Source organism: Engraulis encrasicolus, chromosome 15 (genome assembly GCF_034702125.1).
Source record: "Engraulis encrasicolus isolate BLACKSEA-1 chromosome 15, IST_EnEncr_1.0, whole genome shotgun sequence".
Taxonomy (NCBI): domain Eukaryota; kingdom Metazoa; phylum Chordata; class Actinopteri; order Clupeiformes; family Engraulidae; genus Engraulis; species Engraulis encrasicolus.
This window is the reverse complement of record NC_085871.1, coordinates 16,484,264-16,506,973: the sequence shown is the minus strand read 5'-3', so window position 1 is coordinate 16,506,973 and position 22,710 is coordinate 16,484,264. Positions and strand designations below refer to the sequence as shown.

General features: G+C 46.1%; 1 protein-coding gene across 9 annotated transcripts in view; it reads right to left on the bottom strand.

Annotated features, from left to right (window-relative positions):
* ppp1r12a (protein phosphatase 1, regulatory subunit 12A) overlaps positions 1-15,564 on the bottom strand; it is a 111,617-nt gene extending 96,053 nt beyond the window's left edge. For all 9 annotated transcript variants that reach the window (XM_063217144.1, XM_063217151.1, XM_063217152.1 and 6 more), the window contains exon 1: positions 15,253-15,564. In XM_063217144.1, the coding sequence (XP_063073214.1) occupies positions 15,253-15,489 (237 nt within the window). In that variant the 5' untranslated portion in view covers positions 15,490-15,564. The remainder of the gene's footprint in view (positions 1-15,252) is intronic.
* Positions 15,565-22,710: the final 7,146 nt, after the last annotated feature.

Genomic DNA, 22,710 nt, shown 5'->3' with positions numbered 1-22,710 from the left:
CCTGTTCATGATTCGGTCCTCGTTTGCAAGGCACTTTGAATAATAACGGTATGCTAAAAGTAATGTAATACATCTTCAGGTCCACAATGCATTGCTTTCAGTCAGCCACTCAAACAAGCCTTAGAGGTAGACAAGTAAAAGATGAGCTCATTTCTTCGATGATGGAAGATGCGTGTTAGCGGAGGGTTAAAGTTCACCATTGGGCCTCTCCTCTCCTCAAAGCGTTTGACGTGGCACAGACGCTAGGCCTGGGTGCTTGTGCTTCAGCTTCACTAGTAAATGCACATCCCCAGGCATTCCCGCACATATAAGCAGTGGCTGCTACCTACAGGAGAAACCAGTTCCAACCTGCAACCAAGCTTCTATCTCTACACTAATAAGAGACACAGTGAGAAACAGAGTGGAGGCACAGGTAAGTTTAGAAGTAAGAGTGCAAGCTAAAAAAAAAAGCTAACCGAAATGTAGTCAAAACATCTAATTGTGGTACTTTTCCCAATTGTGCTTTTTTTCCCAAAATGTGCATGTGATTCAAACTGCAAATGCCTATGGATTATAAAAAACAGACACACTTGCCAACTCAATTACATAAGGAAAGTTATATAACCTGCCTGCTTGAACATCAAAAATCTATGCCAAGATGGTTCACTGTCCCTATAGTCATGCTGGTTGATTTGTTTCCTTTTTTTCCCCTCGTTTCAGTCCTTTTTAGAGAGAGCAGCAAAATGCAGACGTTTTGCCCTTGACCTATATTCTACATGGAGGAACGGTTCGAGAGCTATGCGACTGGGTGAGGGTGTGAAGTGTGTCATGCAAGCTTCCTGCCTGCTGATTACACGTTTGCCACACAGACATGCATGCAACGGGCAAAAAAACTGAAAACGCCTCCCCGAACAGACATCCTAGGTCTACACCTACCAATTACAGAACAGGTCCGCAAGCTTGCAGAGCGACGTCTGTCGGCCTGACGGTCGGTCGGACCTAAAATCAACCGACTCATCTGTGCTGCCAACCCATGTTGCACGGAAGGGTCTGTTGTCCCGGGCCCAGGGAGAGAGGGGGGGACCCATTTTTGGGTCCTCATTACATTGTATGGATCAGATGAAGAGGGCCTTTCAGATGATTTTGTCCTGGGCCCCGCAAAAGCTGCCAGCAGCCCAGTATGTCGTCACCCATCATCTGCAGGCCAGACACTTTCTGGGAGGCCGACGTGGAGTGATTCATTGCCCGTGGCAAATCAAAATTAGACGTGTCGGGTAATAGAAATATGCCGCCCTTTTATTTATCCCTCGGCGAGCAGGCAGACATCTGAGGCGGCCGACATATAAAAAATAAAATAAAAAAGGCGTGAAGAGGCAAGTGAAGTCAGTCGTCGAAACCCAAACATTCGCCTGCGTGGATGACTAACTGGTTTGTTTGAATCGCTATCCATTCCACGCGTCCACGAGTGCAGTGACATTTCTTCCTGCCCTTTCCGAGTCAACGAGGAGCTAATAACAAGAGGTCAAACTCATTCAAAAAACCACCGACACGGATTAATTAGAGCCCTCCCAAAGCCCTCCTCCTCCTCTTCTGCCTTGTCCCCTATCCAGATAGGCTTTTAAATCATGTCGCATTAATTATGGAGTGCGCTCAAGGCTTTGTCTGACGACTTAGGAAGAGGGAATTGCAATATTAGGTATGCATGAGAAGGCAAGGAGGTTGGTCACTCTGCCTGGCAAAGTCAAGAGGGAGTCAACCAGAAACAAAGGAACGAATGAATGAAAACAAAATGTAAATAAGCTCAAGAATTATTATGGCAAATACTTGAAAGGCCACCTGACGTAGTGGGCTGTAAGCCGTTTTAGGAAGGGGGATTTGCAATTTTAAGTAAGTATGTATGAGGAGACAAGAGGGTAGGTCACTGGCTAGCAAAGTCAAGAGAGTCAGAGTCAGATATGAATGACAAATAAATGTCTAAATAAGCCCATAAATAAATAAGCAAATACTTGAAATGCCACTCGACGTAGTGGACTGTATTAGCTAATCTTCCAGACTTGACTTCTAGGAGTTATGACGCTGAATACTAAAATTAGCTGCTAGTCAATGGAAAAACAATGACAGCGAATCTGAGGAGTGGGAGGTGTGAACTGAGTAAGCGGGCAGGCAGTGTATGTCAGGCAGTTATGGGGGGGTGGAGAGATTGCTGATGTGGAGGGAAGGAGACGAGGCGTGATTAACACACACTCAACGAACACACACATACACACACAACGAACACACACATATACACACAACGAAAACACACATATACACACAACGAACACACACATACACACAGAACACACACAGAACGCACACACGCACACACGCGCACACGCAGACCTCTCCCCCTCCCTCTTAGCCAGCCTCAGGCACGACCCTTGTGGTTGGCTAAAGCGCCCCGGCAGGGATGATGTGGGAGGAGTTAGTCACGTCATCAGAGACAGGTCCTGAACAAAGGAAAAGCAGAACAACAAAACCCACCCACCCAAACTCATCCACACCTGACCTGACGAGCAAGACCACACTTATTTAGACCATAAGTCAACATGTGAAGGAAGTCCACAGAAACTGTCAAAAAAACATCTTCACGTGACCACAGCTCAGCCTCGCGTCAACTTTGCTTCCTCCTTAATACTCACCAGACGGGTTGGTAAATGGACAACATTGCAAAGAGAGACTAAAAGAGACTAGCCGTAGAGGCTAAAATGTTTCAACTTGGCTTTAACTAATTGAAGTCAGCCAAAACCTGTGTTTTTCCCCCCCAAACCTTCCTTCTAGGAAGAGCCTATGATTATGATTTTCATTTTCGTCACAATCACCACCACACATACAAATTGGATGTAGGCTAGGTCAATGCGCAACAGTTTGACAGAGAAACAAACAGTGTTAAAATCAAACCCACAGCAGCACAGACAACAAGCTCCTAGTTCTTCATTTGCTGAAGCCTGCACACAGAAAAGAAAACGGCATCAAAACACATCACAGCCTTGGCAAGAGTAGCAGCCGCTGTGTGTGTACACCACGTTCCACATTATTATGCAACTGACATTTTTCGCTGTTTCCCCAAATAATCAATGCAAATGACAGTCGTCATAATTTTCAAGTCATCCGCCATTAGAGTACAATTAAAACGTTTTTGAATGAACCTTCCAATGATAACGGTATTTTTTAAGTAATAAAAAACTTAAAATGCTCTGTTCCACATTATTACGCAAAGTAGTTTTGTAGTGTTGTAATCCAAATTTCTTTCTTTGTTTCCCATTTACATCAACACAGTTGGAGTTTTGTACCTTCTAAATTACATTTCAATGTTCAATACTTGATGATAACCTCTTTGTCTTAGTAACTGGAATGCTGCCTTTAACATTGAAGTCAATGGCAGGGCATTGCATGGGAGTTATGGAAGCCCAGATATCCTTGATGCTTTGCTCTCAACTGTTTTTGTTTGTTTGGTCTGGTGACCCACACTTCACTCTTCAATATACCCATAGATTTCCATGCCACGTTTAGGTGCTTTGGTGGTATCGACATTTTAACTCACCAGACATAAAACCCCATTGAAAATGAATGGGATGTTATGTCTGGTGAGTTAGAATGTCATCATCTCCAAAGCACCTAAACGTGGCATGGAAATCTACGGGTATATTGAAGAGTGAAGTGTGGGTCACCCGACCAAACAAACAAAAACAGCTGAGATCAAAGCAGCAAGGATATCTGGGCTTCCATAACTACCATGCAATTCCATCACTTCAATATTAAATGCAGCATTCCAGTTACAGCTTATAGCAAAGTTTTGAACATTGAAATGTATTGAAGGTACCAAATGCCAACTGTTTTGATGTAAATGGGGAAAAAAAGAAAGAAATTTGGATTACAACACTACAAAACTGTTTTGCGTAATTAATTGGAACAGAGCATTTTGGGCATTTTAAGTTTTTTATTATTTTAAAAAATACAGATGTCATTGGAAGGTTCATTCAAAAACGTTTAAAATTGTACTCTAATGGCTGATGACTTGAAAAATATGACGACTGTCATTTCTATTGATTATTTGGGAAAACGGCAAAAAATGTCATTTGCGTAATAATGTGGAACGCGGTGTATGTCTGTGTGGAAGCACTAAACGAATGGAAAGCAGCTTCACCGTTACACAGTCAGCATTCTGCCACTGTTCAAATATCGATCACTGTCATGAAGTGGGGGGGAGGTGGGGGTAGAGGAGTAGCAGGAAAATCAACTCTGTTGTGTTGTGCTGCTGTTTGTGTGTGGTTTGGGGGCCTGTGTGTCGTTGCCCTTGCAATGTTTCGGAGCCTCATGACAAGGTGATCTGAGGTGAGTCGAGTGTTTCATATTTCCATGGAAATATGGTGTTCTCTTAGCCAGCAGCCTCTGTCTGTCATCCATTTTACTCTGAGCGCTTCTACGTCCATCCTCACCTCTGCCCCCTCTCTCCGAACTCGTGTCTCTCCGGTCCATGGCATTGTTTATCTGTCTCCCTTTGTCTACATCCCTCTCGCTTACACACTTGTTCTCTGTGTACCTCTCTCTCTCTCTCTCTCTGTAGTGTGTGTGTGTGTGTGTGTGTGTGTGTGTGTGTGTCTACTGATGTCTCTGTGGTGACACAGGCTGATTCAATGACAGTAGGCCTCAGCTAGCCTTCTAAATGCACCTTGTTTAAGGCCTCACGCCACCTCACAGCCCCAGTCAGATGACCTGCTCCAAAAAACAAAAATTCTCTCCCTGCCTGGCGCCCGCCCACCTTCTCTTCTGTCCGTCTCGTTCCATCCCGCTCTCCTCCTTCTCTGGCTCCTGGGTCTTCCCATTCTTCATTCAACTCCCTTGCTCGCTCGCTCACCTCACCTCCTTTGCTTCATTTCTCCCTTAAATGAGTTTACAACTCACAGAAAGCGAAATGTTAGAGTGGCGGCGTGTGACACCAGTGAAAATGAAGTGAGAACAAGGCATGGCTTAGTGTCAGAGAGCTAAAAACAAGTACATTCAAAAGGGCAGGGTAGGCCATTTTAAAATAGACTTTAAAACGAACGTGCGCCCCTTTTTCAGAGACTTGAAGCTCAATAAACAGCAGCTCTGCACACAACTAAGGGCTGCTGGAAACATGAGCTTTCAGACAAATGCATTTGCTTTGTACGTTTGTGTGCGCGCGTGTGTGTAGCGTGTGTTACGCAAGTGTCTCTGGATGTTCTTCAGACAGGTGAGTGTCTGCCTGCAGCACAGGGAGCCGGTGGGGAGGTGTGATGGAATGTGATCGGCAGATGTCGACTTCTACCTCTCTTTCTCTCTACCTCCACCTTTCCATTTCTATTCTATCACTCTTCATTTCTCCCTCTCCCTCACTCACTCGCTCGCCCGCTCTTCATTTCTCTCGGTGTCTCATGTAAAGCACACCCCTCCTCCTCCTCTTCCTCCTCCTCCTCCTCCCATATCCTTCCATCCTGCTCTCCTTGAAGTGAACTACTCATGTTTCACTCATTCCTATGTCAGAGTGACTGACTTACTCGGAGTGAGTAAGTGTGTGTGCGTGTGTGTGCGTGTGTGTGTGTGTGTGTCAGCTCCTGTAGACTTGCTGGTGAGAGTGTTTTGGTAGCGAGTGGCCCTCTGGTCATGTTAACACAGCGCCGCTGCTGCCCTGTGATGGGGCACTGGGGAGGTTCAGCCACAGCTGAGAATCTCTGGGCCCCCACTCTCATTTCTGAAGCGTAATTTGTTAATGTTAGCCACAATAAAGATCAGACTCGAGCAATGATAGGATGTAGAGGGAAAGAAATGAAAGGATAACTTGGGGGGGAGGGGGGTTAAGAAAAAAAACAGCTAGGTTAATGTAGCAAAATAGAACCCGATACCCAAGGTCCAGTCAGATGTGAGCTTAATTCTATTCTACTTCTCCACGATCTACCACAGTCTATTTAATCCTCTTTGAAATAAAACAAGTATGCCTAATAAGTTATCAATTAGATAAAATGCACTCATCAGGACTTCCTGACTAAAAAGTTGAGCGAAGTACATATTTTTGATACGATAGAGTGACATTTACAGTGAGCTCTGACAGCTTTGAAAAAACAAATAGCCTGCTGCTAACTGACAATGGAAACTTGTCGTGAGTGATAAGCAAATTGTGAAAAAATAGGCTAAAAAGGATACGATTGTGTATGCGTGTTTGTATGCGTGTGTGTGTGTGGTGTGGGGCAAGAGAGAGCGAGCTTGATAGACAGTGAGCGACAGGGTGAGCGAGGGTGAGCGAGAGAGAGAGAGAGCGCGAGAGGGTAGAGGTGACAGCTGAGGAATGCCTCTCTGCCTTTGCCATGGTTCCCACTGAAGTGTCATGTGAGGAATGCCGAGCACTGGATGGCCAGCCGACCGGAATGCTACCCAGCCCACAACCGCCCACCTTCCCAGTCTCCCCGCCACCCCTCCAGACCCCGTGCATAGCTACAGACCAAAGGTATAGGGTATATGTTTGGCTTGGAAAGTGGTGGGGAGAACATTAATATAGCCAATTGTCCAGGTAAGCTATTTTTGTATTATATTGTGGTGGGGGGACAAGCTAGGTTTACCTCAAAAGTGGCGGACATGTCCACTCCCCACGAGCCACACCTTAAATTACACCCATGCTAGACACTGCTGCCTTTTACCTTACGCAGGGGGGTATAGCATCTCATTTTAAAAGAAAACCTAAATGATGACGTGGTCATGTGTCTCTGATAGCGGCTAATCCTACAGCCACCCTTCACTGTCTGGGAGTGCGTCTTAATATACGACCTTGCCTCCTCCACTTGCCTCCTCCACTTGCTTCTCGTCATGATGACATCACTGACAACAGCGTTATATTTCAATATCTTGCAAAAGTTTTTTTCTCATTTGCAATTGGGATGGTGAATGAAAAACAGTCCCTCAAAAGTTGTTGTGGCTAGGCTGACAGCTGGGAAACTTGATCGTTTTCTCCACGGAGGAGGGACCAGGAGGCGGGACGAGGAGACAAGCGCAAGTGGAGGAGGCATGGTCGCATATTAAAACGCACTCTGGGAGACACACAGATATTGGTACGTGATGTATACTCCTGGTCTGGGATCAACGCGAAAGGAGAAGGAGGAGCAAGAGGATGGGAGGGGGTTGAGGGGAGGTGCAATAAGCTGTCATTTTGTTGGGCTGCCCATGGGGACATCATGGGCACACACACACACACACACACACACAGACACACACAGACACACACAGACACACACAGACACAGACACACACAGACACACACAGACACACACAGACACACACAGACACACACAGACACACACAGACACAGACACAGACACAGACACACACAGACACACACAGACACACACACACACACACACACACACCTCAGCTGTTCACTAGTCATCTATGCCGTCTAATCCTGCCATGCCACGGCGCTCTGGCTGTCTGGCAGGCATCGATGTAATTAAGAGCTCATCACCAGACCGCAACTTAGGGCACAGGCACGCGGGCCGCATACTGCACTGGTGGTGGTGGGGAGTGGGGACAGTTTGCGAGTGTGCCCTGGCTGTACATCCATGCGTGCGTGTTGCATTTGGGGAGTTAGATGCATGCATACATAAAGTGGTGCTGCCTGGCCACCCTAAACGCTAGATAACAGGACCCCATTGCTCGAAAGTATTGCTGCTAACCTGGCTGTTAGCAACTTAATAGGTTTCCAATGAGAAATTGCATTGCAACCAAGTAAGTTGCTAACTTAGTTAGCAATGATGCTATCGAGAAAATCACCCCAGTGCAGCTACAGGCAAAACACACACACATACAGTTGAGAAGCATGATGCAAGATCGGGTCTTGTGACCCATCACAGCTGACCTAAGAGATTCTAAAACACACACACACTGTACATGTGCACATATGCAGATGCACTCATTCTGGGCTGCGCGTGCGTGCGCGCGTGTGTGTTTGTGATGTGTAGTGCATGTGTGCTTGTGATGACTCATAGCCAAACTTAGGCTACACTCTTAAGAGCTGCGTGAGTCTAGAGAGAGAACCTCTGGCAGTGCATGGGCCTTGGTGCTATTTATATCCTAGCCTGGCCAACAGAAAAGCAGCGCACAGCACAGGCCAACGTGTTCAGGGGTGATAGTGAAAAAAAATCCTGAGCCTGAACTTTTTTCCTGGTCGGGGAGGGGGGGCCGGGGGACGACGGGACATACTGCATATGAGACGTAATGTAGGCCTTATTATTATTCAAACACATTATTCAAACATTTAAGATAATGTTTTCTTTTTTGCATTATTTCTATAGTGTTATTCACGAAAACACAGATCATTTCCCTGTTGGTAGGCTACAGCACTTGGCTGAAAGAAACTGACCACCACGTTCAATTCTAGCTGTAAAAACGAATACCAACGTATGCAGTTAGAAATGCATTCTAGGCTTGTGATGTTGCACTAAAGTTATTGAGGTGGGTATTGAACCAATGCAACATTTCAACACCAGAATGCATTTCTGAAAACATGGTGCATATTTTACCACATTGAATTAACTGAAAGCTACATATGTAGCAGCCATACCAAGACAGGTCAGTAGGAGGCAATACTACTCCAAAGTACAGTAACTACCCTCTGTCCAAAATAGAGGAGGTGATTACCAATTAATTGAGCAATACTTTTAAATGACATGACATTTGCTGCAAGCTGATAAGTTTCATTTTCATTGGGACATTGCTCATATAACTTGTATAGGCTACTGGACATACGTTTAGATAGCCTACTCGTGGCCCCATGGTCTACCTATAACCACAGATTGTTTAAGGGCTGTGCTATAACCCCTGCCTTTCCGTTGTAGGGAAACGCCCTTTAATTACCGGTACATGATATTTAGGGCACAAGCGCATGATTGGCTACATGCAGGCCCACGTTCACATCGCATATTTCGACTCCACGGATGACAGAACCAGTGGTTATTACGGACAGGACAGTATATATAGCCTGTGTGACTACTGCGCGACTTTCGCATTGGGTTGTAGTCAATTAAAATACATGAAAATCACTCGCGTGTACACACGCCCATTACAATGTACGAGTTGAAAAGATAACAGAAAGCAACAAAAACAAAGACAGGACCGAATTAAGCTAGGCCTACATGAAAATAGCACAGGGCGTGAAGATAAGATGAACATTCACTGCATGTCTAGGTGACACCGTGGTGGCCACATGAACGCAAGCCAAGTATTTGAAGTTCATGAGAGTCTGATATTGACAATTGCCCCCTGCCCGAGAGTAGGGATTAAGTAGCCCAGAGCGTGCAGACAATACAACCTGTGCATCGTGCGTGGAATAACTGGATTCGATTACGCAGAAGGGCTACGACAGGGAGCGCGCGAGAGAGAAAGGCTGTGTGAACCTGTGCGAGGCTGTTTGGGGGTTTTCACAGAGCGCGTTGGTTTAGTCAGCATAACTAATATAAACATCTCCCTGAAATCAGTTTGACACGTGGTTTGTCAGGAATGACGCAAAACACCATCCCTCAATCAACAGTAGACCAAAACCCACGAACTCAGCTCACACTAGCCTACAAGGGGTGTAGGCTAACTAGGCTTTGCCAAACATTAGCGATCCAAGCATTCCATTGTCATTTGGGACATGTCGCAATGGTAGCCGCTATTCCAATTCAGACCACATTTACGCACTACAACCTAGAAAAAAAAGTATCATGACGGGCATAGTATAGCCTACCGTTTGAGCATACAGACTTTTTTTGAAAGAACGTCCATCTCCATCGAAGTTTGTCAACATTGCGCAGTCATTTAGCGCACATAAATGAGGAAAATAGACGAACCTATTTCAAACTCTCACTGAGCCCGTTTATGCGCATCAATAAGCCGTTTATGGTCAGGTTTTTGGAGTAACCTGCGCAAGGCAAAATCATTCGGGCCCAAGCCAACATGCCACAGTGGGCAAATTAATAACTAAATGGCCTTACCTTCAAACGTTTTCTTGATCACAGAAATTTCACTAGTATTCCACTGACATCCACACGGTTCAACACACCCATCACAACTAGCAAGCCATGTGGATTTGTGCTAACAATAGTTGCTAATTTTTTATCGGAATCCAAATGGTCTAGACTTGGCCTATAGTACTTTCTTCCGTTTCTTCAGTATAACGAGATGCCATTTTTGGATTTGCCTCCGTCGACAGTGAAAATATCTGAGAAGGGTAACGGGGCCTAGAACTCTCTTTACTGTGCATACTGACAGCCAATCTACTTCTCCTTTCACTAGAACTAGAAGACTGCCGCCAGTGATGTGGTGAGTGACTCAAGAGCAAGATGTAACAAATTGATACATTTTTCAGTAAGATGTCGGGATGATACAATTATGGGCTGCTTCTCATTTGGGTTCCTTTCGCGTCTCTTACAACAGGCTGTTGCGCGCTCATTTATTTTCACCATACATTAATGAAGGCCTACGCGATAGTTTATTATTTTATTAATTTTGGGGAAATTATTATTTTATTTTTTCTACAGCCACGCTACGCCGGATTTCCGGCGCGGCGCCGGACTGCTATCACCCCTGCGTGTTGTTGGCGGAGCCAGCACCATGTCAAGTCTCTTATGTGCCAGTCCCACCACACCACTGAACCCAGCAGCCTCCAGTACTTACCCTCCGGTCCACCCCCTCCTCCCCACTCCCCAGGCTGTGAATAAGCGCAACACAGACCACGTCTACGGTCAATGAGCTCCCATCTCATTAGGCACAGTGCTAAGCTCACCAACCAGTGCCCGAACAGGTCAACTATGCAAGCCATTCAAGCAAGCCAGAGTAGAGGGAGGGAGGTAGAGAGAGAGGTAGAGAGAGAGAGAGAGAGAGAGAGAGAGAGAGAGAGAGAGAGAGTTCAGTAAAAGGCATATAGCCCATTTCGCAAGCAATACACAAATGTTGGAATTTCAATGCATCTCCCAGATGTATTACCTACAACTATTAACTGAAGATTTTTATCGTCATCATCACCAGAGACATTGAAACAAGAAGGGAGCGTATGGATGTTACTGTGGTAACAATCTGTAGAGTTCAGTCAGTCATGGGTTGCCGCGAGCAGATCCGTCCTCCAGTTGCAAGGCAAAGGCAAAGGCAACGATACACCACCACCACCACCACCACCACCACCAATCCCAGCCTTATCTCCTCCTTCCTCTTGTAAAGGAGGTCTTAGGGATTCTTGCACTCATTAGCCTCCAGCAAACCGAAGCCCCCGTAATCCAATTATTACGACTCCAATGGAAAGGCTATTAATAAACAACACCGTGGAGTCAAAAGGGGGAAGGGGGGGATCAAAATCAATCACAGACTACTTTATTAGAGTGGGAAGCGGTTAAGCCTCAGTTTTCAGTGCGTACGAAAAAACGCCACACTGCTCCATTACGTTTTCACCTATTTATTTTAAACAGTAAAATCTCAACACTCAAGCCTGCGAAGGTTGGCCTCAAAGACTTGGATGCGGAGAGGAATGTCACTCATTTTAATTTGCGTACAAGGTAGTCTCATGAGTTTCCAAAATAGATCAGCGTAGGGTAAACCTATGTGTTTTTGGTTGGATGACTGGGTGATTTGATTATAAAACTCACAAGTATTGTTTAAATAATTACATTTTGACTTTTTGTGCTTGTTATGGAGAACATACAGTCCTCAGTTCATTGAGAAGGCTTGAACTGTAAATACACTCAACTATGCAAGTTATGGCATAGCATCGTTGCATAATTCAATGGAAAGAAAAGTACAGCACTACACACAGTGGAATGTACAGCAACTAAAGAAAGCAAACCAACATTCAAGGACTGCATTCATTGACTTGGGTATGCGTCAATGCATCGCTACGCAATGTCAGTTTTCATAATTTTCCAAATAATAAACTCAGTCCAGAGTACTGACCTACTGCTTACAACTGGAAACTTAAGAGCTATACATTTGGAGGTTTTCACATTGCAGTTGTAAGATCAACAACTCATCTGACCAAAGTGAGAAATAAGCAGAAATGTTTCTTGTGGCCAAACGAACTGGGGACATTCTGCTGTCCACTCTTGCCTTCACCATGCCCTGCTCAATAGACATCCTAACTAATCTCATCCTTGCAAAACAGCGGAGTGTCGTGGACAAATTGCAAAGGACAGTATTGCTTCAAGACGCACAAATCTGCCTCCAAGCAATTCACTAGCTTGCTGAAATTTGTGTGAGTTGATGGCTTTGTTGTTTGTTTGTTTGTTTGTCCTTTCTTCAATAAAGCTCGGGGGGGTATCTGATGCAGATCGACCTCTCTGCAACCCTCTGGATTAAGACGCGACACACAAATCTCCTTGTCAGCCTCAACTCCTTTCTAGGATCCTAGATAGCTGCATCACATGCAGAGGCAACACACACACACATCAGTGGTTCATTCCTGACCATCTCAATACACTCAATCAGTGCTGCAGCTTCAACACTCTCCTTCTACACATACTCCCTTCTCGAAACGTTGACACACACACAGACACGCACACACACCAGCCCTGCTGCAAGCATCGCTCTCCACACACACACACACTAAGCAGAGGTCTCGTCTTCGCCTCTCTCCACACACACACACACACACACACACACACACACACACACACACACACACACACACACACACACACACACACACACACACACACACACACACACACACACACACACACACACACACTAAAGTCTGTCTCTCCTAAAACACACAGCAAGCAGTAGTCCTGTTCTGAGCCTCCCTCTCCAAACACACACACACACACACGCACACACGCACACACGCACACACGCACACACACAGTCCTGCTCCGTGCCTCTCCAGACATGGTTAGGTCTCAGGAGGAGCCACTGAGCAAATTCCTTCCTCCCCTCTCCTCTCCTCTCCGCTCCACTCGTCCCTCCATGCCGGCCCAAAAAAAGGCAACTGGTCTCGCTGTGGGGAGTCTGTGCAGAGCTCATACACATACACAACACACACAAACACACACACACACACACACACACACCGGCTCAGAGCTCGCACAGATATCAGCACCAACACCAGTTTAGTCAAACGCACATTGATGGCTCACAGTCAATAACATTATAGCAGCTCTCTCCATTCAACATTACATGAGGTTTAGCAGAGAGTTCTTTTAGTCTTAAAATGACATACACAAAACTATAGACTGTTAGCAGGTTGACAGAGATATACATTTTAAAAAAGCCCTGACTTTCATCTCAACGCGATGCTAAATGGAGAGACGAAAAAAGCCTACAGGCAATATGATTAAACAAGCTATATAAGTTACTCTCTATGCAACATGGCTGCTGAAGTGGTTAGCTGGCCTGGTCGGCCTGACGAGTGGACTGCAATTTATTGACACGAATAAGCCCAGGCATTACTCCAGGTTGAAAGCCAAACACGTGGGTGGTGAGTAAGGAGGTGAGGTCATTGGTGATGCACAACCGAAAGAAAGACGGGAGGAATTGATTAAAAGAAAGGGTTGATGATGTGTCCAAGCCTTCAACAGTGAAGGCATGTCTACAGCAAGTGCAAAAACCATAGCAAACACTTTTCACACAGAGATGGTGATGACCAATTCTAGGTTTAATTTTAGTTTAGCTGCTTTCGGCTGAGTTTAACTGGTTTCAAGTTAAGACTTTTGAGAAGACGCTGCTGTGAGCGGCAGGTATTAGCATGTAAACATCCCAGCCCATCTCCCTGGGGCCAGAAATCTGTTCTGAAGTTTTGTCGTTTCCAGTGTATCTTATGAGCATTCCCTTACTCTGCCAGGTGATTCAGACTTATGACAATCTAAATGGCATATATATTTCAGCTCCAAGCCCAAATCCATACCAACCATTGAGTTACTCTCAATGATACCAACCCCACAGAGTCTTTCCTGGACTGAGCCCATTGAAAGTCAACTGTAGGGAACATTCATAAACAAAAATCTTGGTTACATAACTAACTGCCAACAAAAAAAAGGTTATTTATAAACATCAACAGTATTAGGCGACAGATAAATGTTTTTATATGTAAAATTGTGCAAATTGTTCAAGATTGTCCAACAGTAAATCAAAATGGGAATGGTTATAATCCCATCACAAATCAAGACATTTGATGATTCAAAACCATCAGTCACAATAACTGACTATGATGTAATCCCGTCGACCAGCCATCCAGACTGCGGCAATGCTTTAATCAGGGCTACAAATATTTGTGACAGTCTTTCAATGAATTAAAAAGAAATGAATCATGTCCGCAAATCCTGCGATGACATGAATGTCCTGGCATGAAAGTCAAGCGGGGATGCTGTTAGAAAACTTGGAAGTTTATGGCGATGGGCCTCAGTTTGAGCTTTCCATCATGTTCTCAACGTCATTTTAAGAGACCCAATTCAGTCTGTCACAAGGGCCAGTCCAAACAGGTAAATGACTTCGATGTTAGCAATGATGACAACAACGTTTACTCGTAACTTGCGCTAACAGGATATCATTCCGCATAGGCGACCGTTGAAAAAAAAAAATCTGCTAGTTGGTTAGCAAGGTGGCTAGCAAAATGACATTACGACAAGTATAACCTTAAACCACCTATGCTATGTGGCTTTGCTCATCTTATTACTGTAGAATCAACGTTCGAGATGTTTGCAAAGACAAATCAAAGGCCAGTGCAAGATGCCTAAATTGCAAAACAAGGGTTGCTCAAGCCGAGCTAGGGTTTTTTTTCGACAAGGGTGACTAACGTTAGCAGGCTAGGTAGCTGGAAAGCTATGTTATCTGCTAGCCTGCTTTGCGAACCAACCACCACCCAAGCAGTTTTCTTCCTGGCTTTGGCCATTTGACGTGCAGCTAACACTGGGTAAACATCGAACCATTGAAGTTGACGCAAACATTAGACATTAAGGAGGTTTTAGCGTGGCACAAACCAGCACAGGAACACTCAGTGACAACCAACAATGCTGCATGTGCATACTTTTCGTCCTCTCCTGCAGTTTCAGCCATATACCAATTCAATCAACACAGCTTTTGCAAACGGCCCTCTTGCTCCCCGATTATGGTCGGTCGGGCGGGCTGAGTAAACAGTGAACATAGGACTCCGCTTCCAACAAACTGTTGGTAACAAGCGTATCGCTCCTCCGTGGCAATCAGCGTGGAAATAACGTCTGCTAGTCTAAAAATGCAGTTGGAGCAGACATATTAGATGTCCCTTACCTGATGTAGGGCAGTGAGACCGTCTACATTGGCGTAGTTTATGTCAGCGCCCCGGTCCAGCATTCGTAGCACCTCCTCGGTATCGCCGGCCGAGCAGGCTGCCAAAAACACAGCGCCATCGTCGAACTTCACCTTCGTCTTCTTCTTTTTCAGGATAGGTGGTTCGAGATCTGTCTCCGAGCCTATCCACCGTTTTAACTGTTCATTCCTTTTCTGCTTGGCGTCCGCCATCTTCATCCCCTCCTGCCTAGGGCTTCTTATCTCTGTCCGAGAGAGGATATACTTTATACTGCCACTATCCCACAGCGCACTGGGGCGTGGGAAGGGGGGGCGAGAGAGCGAATGGATTGTTTTCCATAATCTCGCGAGGAAACAGACTGACGTCAACTTTGGATCTGCAGTGTAACGTCATTTGACATCGCAAAAAAACAAATGGCAAAATTGTATTCTTGAGATGGCAAAACAAATGCAGCTAAAAACATTAAGTTTATTTTTAATCTGATTTAGTTTAACATGAAGTAAAATCCCCACTGCTTCTTAAATCAATCTAACCTATAAACAACATGTGTATGGCCAGGCTAAATTCCTACAGTGCAACATAAAACAATAGCCTATTCCACAAAGATAAAAAAAATTTCCAGAATGAACTAATTTAAAGGTGCACTGTGTAAGATTGTGGACAGAATAGCCTAGGTATTGCAACTACTGTAATTGAAAGTGTGCTACCTATTGCCAAATTTGATCTTTTCATGAATATTTAGCCTACTAAGTAATAAACTAGTAGGCCTATTTATAACCAAAGTACAGTAAGTTTAGCAGCTAAAAAATATCTATTTTTAGGAATGTAGGCGGACCATGGAGATCCCCCTTTTCATGTATGAAAAGTGCAATTTTCCCAGTCATATTCAATACTTAAAATTTGATGGCGGTGGTAAATATTTGTTAGTGTTTGTTAATGTTAATGTTAATACATTTTTAGCTGTAAAATGTAATGTACTTTGGTCATACTAGTCAAATTTGGCAATAGGCAGCATTGTTTCAGTAAGCAACAAAGTTGTGAATACCTGTCCGTCATCCTAGTGCACCTTTAATAAAAATGATACCTTTTTGATTTCAATGAAATGTGAACCTCAACCTACACATAGCTCATGCGTAGGCTACATGACCATCCAATAAGGCCCATTTGCTATTTTTTATACTCTTTAGAATTTCAAAAATGTGAACATATTTCACACGCAACCATCACAGAAAACAGTGTGACAACCATCCCCAACTGACATGTATTACTCTTTTGGAGGCTAGCTCCCACATGGATTGCCCTAGCTAAGAAATAATGTAACAAACTGGTATCTTACTATTTATACTTCCAAATGGTCATACTGATTTTGATGTCTGCCATAGTGCAATGAGTGAGCAGGAAAACATTGGACTTCTCAAAATTGTCATTTTCATGTGAAAAAATGCATCATGTTTTCTCACCTCAAGGTTATGTTTTTACCTCCAATATCAATGCAGATGTCCTGTGACACTAACTACAAACATTTCTGTGTCAATGGCTTAGATCAGCAACCTTGAGAGGCTGAGATATGACAAGTGTACCATAACTTGTGACAATCCTGTTCTCCCTATACCTGCAACAAAAACAAACATGCACACTATTTCAAGTGTGTGTACCCCAAGTTGTGGTGCACAAATGAGTTCTTAGATGGGGGGTGGTTGGACAAATAGAGCCTATTATTTAGTCTATTCTTTTATGTGGTCACTGGGTTAAAAACAAAAAGTGAAATTGACTTCAGTGAGCTGAAATTCAAGATGGCTTTCTGTTAACCCTTTGTGGGCCACTGTTTATGGTTTGTTGTTGTCACTACTGTGATTATTCAAATGTTAAAAAGGTTTATCAATGTTACCAAATCAATGCGAAGACTAGGCCTACTGAATTGAAGTGCAGAACTGTAAATATGTAGGCCTATTTCCAAATAAAGCCCTGGTATAGGCCTATGTTATTTGCGAATATAGGGTAGCCCATAATTGCCTGACGAGCATTTTAATGTTACAAAGAATCATTTTAATATTTCAATCCCTAGGGGATACTCAAACACTGACATGACACATGTCTATGATGAAACCTTAAACATACATACTTTTTACATGGTATTATGTCAATACTGTATAGTAGCCTATGAAATATCATCTGCCTCCCAACTCTATGAGTGCATTGGAAATGGATTGGCTTGATTCCTGATGCAGCACTGTAATGATCAAAATTATTCATAAATGCTTTTGCATTGAAACATTTTCAGTCCTGTCCCTCTGTAAATGAGGTCTTCTAGCTCAGTCCACCCTTTGTGACTCGAACCTGAACCTCCCCATCACAGCAAGCCTTCGGCATGGGATTCCAGGTACGATACCAATGAGCTAAAGGTCAAGGCCCATAGCTCAGCACTACCACGTTTGTGTCAGACTTCGGGAGGAAGATTATGTTCTACTCCCAAACTCTGCTAGTTGGCGTCCATTATACTCATCCTTATAACCTCTTTTTTAAATTAGAGAACAGACAAGTACAAAACTGTAAAAAAGAAAAAAGACAATAAAATAACTATACACCAGGGGTTATATAGTACAGATAGGCCTACAAACAAATCAGAACACACATTTACGACACTATATTTAATGTTGTACACAATTTTACAGTTTTGCTTTCTTTTATGCTCAGTGAAGAAGACACTGTGGGGTTTTTTCTTATAAATGTCAGACAGGCACTTTTGATCCAGTGAGTTTTCTGCAGATTTATTACTGCTCCAAATTGGAGCAGGAGGCCTGGTTGAGGTCTACATTACTCTCACTTGTCCTCCCCCATCGGGCCTAGCTCTTTAGGAAGGCTGTTCCCTATATAGGTAAAGTACCCACCCCTGCGGCCCAGCCAGGCCAGAGCCTTCACATATGCTAATCAGCTCAATCACACCTCACCTGACAGGCCCCCCTCACTCAGGCACAGATTACAATACTTACACATTGGAAATATATATATATATAGTCACATACAGATACATCTATATTCCTGCATATACATGTACATATACGAATCTACATAAGAATCATATGAGAATAAAAAATTTAACCACAACACCCCCCTAACCTCACTCCCATCCAGGTTATGGCACTAGTAATCAAGTAACCAGTAATCAAAATCTTCCTGACCGGTTTACCCGTCGGGACTCAAATTTCCAACCTTGGGGGGCATAAGTCCATCTTATTTTTTAATACTAAGGGCAGCGTTGACAGGCTTAAGGCTTATGATGAGGTCAAGGGGATGTTTGGAGGCTTATGATGAGGACAAGGGGGTATCTGTTCAAAAAAGGTTGAGAACCAGACTGATAGCGCAGTGCTACCACATCTTTACAAGGCTTCGGGAGGCAGACAGACAGACGAAGGACCCAGATGCGTCACGTTACACAGAGTTTATTAGGGGTTCAGGGGGTTGGGAGGTTTGTGTCCGAGAACCTGCGTGTGTGTGTTCCCCAGTGGCCGAGAAGGTTCTTGAGGAGCTGGTGGTGGAGGTCCGGGTTCTCTGGGTCCTGGGGGGGAACACACACACAACAGGGCAGATCAGGCAAGGCAGCAGTACCGTTCAGGGCAAATCAGAAATCTTGGTCACAAGGCAGAAGGCAGGTCAGAATTACCGGGGAAGTAGAGAAGTCGGAGTCGAAGGTTCAGGCACGGGTTCAGAGTTTCAGGTTTCAGGATTCGGGGTTCAGGAGCCAGACGGGAAGAAGCCAGCAAACAGGAGTTCCAATTGCAGACGATCTGACAGAGAGGTACTGGAGGACTGAGGTTTATATGGACAGAGAGAGGCAGCAGGTGACAAGAGACAGCCAATGGTAGCTACAGCTCATTAACGAGAATCAATTAAGGTCAATAGGCAGCAGAGTCAGTGATGGTATGCAGGCAGCAGAGTTAATGCTCGTTAAGTGGCAGCAGGTGAGCCTGAGTGTGGGAATGACAGGTGAGAGTGAGTGGAAAGTTACCAGATGAGAAGAGAGAGTTGCAGGACCATGACAGAACCCCCCCCTCAAGGGACGGCCCAGAAGTCCCCAAAACAGAGTCACCAACACGGGTGGGAGGAGGGGGGTAGCCGGCGGAGGGTCAGAACTCCTCAGACTGGTCAGTGTCCTCAGCCTCAGGATCAGAATCAGGTCCCGGTCCAGGTTCAGGTCCAGGAGTTGACGGAGCAGCGTCGCCACGACGAGGACCCCTCGGCCGACCCCTCAGGATTGCAGGCTGGTCCGGGTGCTGGCGATGGAAATCCGCAATGAGAGTGGGGTCCACAATCTGCTGGCGGGCACCCACACCCTCTCCTCAGGACCATAGCCTTCCCAATCCACAAGGTATTGGATGCCCCTACCCCGCCGTCGTGACCGGAGCAGCCGTCGCACAGTGTAAACAGGAAATCCACCATCAATGAGTCGGGGTGGCGGAGGTGGCGGCACAGCAGGCACCAGAGGGCTCTCGTGAACTGGCTTCAGACGCGAGACGTGAAAGGTTGGGTGCACCTTCATGGACCGGGGAAGCCGGAGTCTGACAGCCGACGGATTGATTGATTTTCTGGACTGGGAATGGACCGATGAATCTGGGGGCCAGTTTGCGTGACTCCACGCGCAGAGGCAGATCACGGGAGGAAAGCCACACCTTCTGGCCCACCTGGTAGGCGGGAGCAGGAATCCTTCGCCGGTTGGCACTGGCAGTGTAGCTGGCAACGGCTCTCAGAAGGGTGGCACGAGCTTGAGACCACGTCCGACGACAGCGGCGAGCACAGGCAAGGGCAGACGGACAGGAGGCTCCTCTCTCTTGACTGGCAAACAGGGGCGGCTGATAGCGTAGACGCACTGAAAGGGGGGACAATCCAGTGGCGGAGCTGGAGAGAGAGTTGTGAGCATATTCTACCCACAACAGATGTTGAGACCAGGCCCGGGGATTACGGGGACGCCATGCAACCGCAGAGACTTCTCCAGCTCCTGATTCATCCTTTCAGTCTGTCCGTTTGACTGCGGGTGAAAACCTGATGTAAGACTGGCAGTAGCTCCGAGAAGATGGCAGAAGTCTTTCCAGAAGGCTGATGCAAACTGCGGACCCCGGTCAGACACTACATCCCGTGGCAAGCCGTGGATGCGGAACACCTGCTCAAGGACCACCTGGGCTGTCTCTTTGGCAGAGGGCAACTTTGGCAGTGGAACAAAGTGCGCCATCTTGCTGAACCGGTCTACGATGGTCAGGATGACAGTATTACCATCAGAGGGGGGAAGGCCGGTGACAAAGTCCAGCGAGATGTGAGACCAGGGGCGCATGGGTACTGGCAGGGGCTGTAGTAACCCGGCTGGTGGTCGGTTGGAAGTCTTGTTCTGGCAGCAGGTATGGCACGCTATGCAAAATTCGCGGATATCCTTCTTCAACGATGGCCACCAGAACCGCTGAGAGAGAAGACGGAGAGTGCGTCCGATACCAGGGTGACAGGCCAGGTTGGAATTGTGCCCCCACTGGATGACCTGGGATCTCAGGTCTGCCGGAACGAAGAGGCGGTTGCTGGGGCACGCACTTGGACTAGGCTGGTTCCTGATAGCCTTTCTCACTTCCTCCTCGATGTTCCAGGTCAGGGTGGCGATGACGCAGGGGTTTGGGAGGATTGGTTCTGGGTCCTCAGATGACCTGTCATCCTTCTGAAACATGCGTGACAGGGCATCGGGCTTAGCATTGCGTGAGCCGGGACGGTAGGAGAGGGTGAAGTTTAAAGCGGGTGAAGAAACAGGGACCAGCGACTTTGGCGGGGAGGATTCAGTCTCTTTGCTGACCTGATGTACTCCAAGTTCTTGTGGTCTGTCCAGACAGAAATGGAGTCTTGCACCCCTCCAGCCAGTGGCGCCACTCCTCCTCTAGGGCAAGTTTGACGGCAAGTAACTCTCGGTTGCCGATGTGTCATAGTTCTGCTCGGATGTTGTCAGCCTCCGAGAGAAGAAGGCGCATGGGTGCATCTTGCCATTTTCTGGTGATCGCTGAGATAGCACTGCTCCAACACCAAACGTCCGAGGCATCTACTTCCACCACGAACTGCAGGTTCTCGTCTGGCAAGCGGTAGGATGGGAGCTGAGGTAAACCGTGTTTTCAAAGTCTGAAAGGCTTTGTCAGCAGCTGGATTCCATTGAAATTGGCTGTTTGGTACTGGTCAGTGCTGTGAGTGGGCTGCCACGGCACTGAATCCCCGGATAAACCTCCTGTAGAAGTTGGCAAAGCCTAAAAACTGTTGCAACTTCTTACGGCTCTCGGGGGCCGGCCAGGACGTCACTGCTGAAACCTTGGCTGGGTCCATCTGTATACTACCCTCTGCCACGACATATCCAAGGAAGGACAAGAGTTGACATGAAATTCACATTTCTCTGCCTTGACGTAGAGTGAGTTTTGAGAAGACGGCGGAAGTACTGACTGCACATGATGAACGTGTTCAGATTGGCTCTTGGAGAATATTAAAATATCATCCAAGAAAACAAAAACGAACCTGTTCAACATGTCACGAAGGATGTCATTAACCAGGTTCTGGAAAACAGCGGGTGCATTGGTGAGTCCGAAGGGCATGACTAGATTTTCATAATGGCCGGTGGGTGTGTTGAATGCAGTCTTCCACTCGTCCCCTCTCTCATCCGGACCAGGTGGTATGCATTTCTGAGGTCAAGTTTGGTGAAAATGGTGGCCCCTTGGAGCAGTTCAAAGGCGGAAGACATCAGTGGCAGAGGATAGCGGTTTTTCACAGTGATATCTTTCAGGCCTCTGTAGTCGAGACTACAAGGCCGGAGGGAGCCATCTTTTTTCCCACGAAGAAAAAACAGCTCCGGCAGGAGAAGATGATGGTCGAATAATTCCACTTGCCAGGGATTCGTTGATGTAGTCCTCCATGGCCAGCCTTTCAGGAGCGGAGAGCGAGTAGAGGCGACCCTTTGGGGGTGATGTTCCGGGTAGGAGGTCGATCGCGCAGTCATATGACCGATGAGGAGGCAGAGAAGTGGCTTTGGTCTTGCTGAAGACCTCCTTGAGATGAAGGTAACAGGCAGGGACGCCAGGTGTATCAGGGGCAGGACAGGTAGCTTTTGAATTGATGGGTAGTGTGGCTCGCTTAAAGCAGGTCTGGCGGCAGTCTCCTCCCCCACTCTCGTATTGTGCTGGATCTCCAGTCGAGTTGAGGGTTGTGACGGATGAGCCAAGGATACCCCAGGATGATGGGTTGTGTAGGTGAATTGTGCAGGTGAAAGCTGATGGACTCCTGGTGATTTCCTGAGAGTTCCATGGTAACAGAGGATGTGATGTGGGTCACTGTGCCGAGTTGATGACCATCAAGCGCCCGACGGACGGGAACAGGTGGTGACAGATGCTGGACAGCCCAAACCCCAGCTGACGTGCAAGTTTCCACATCCATGA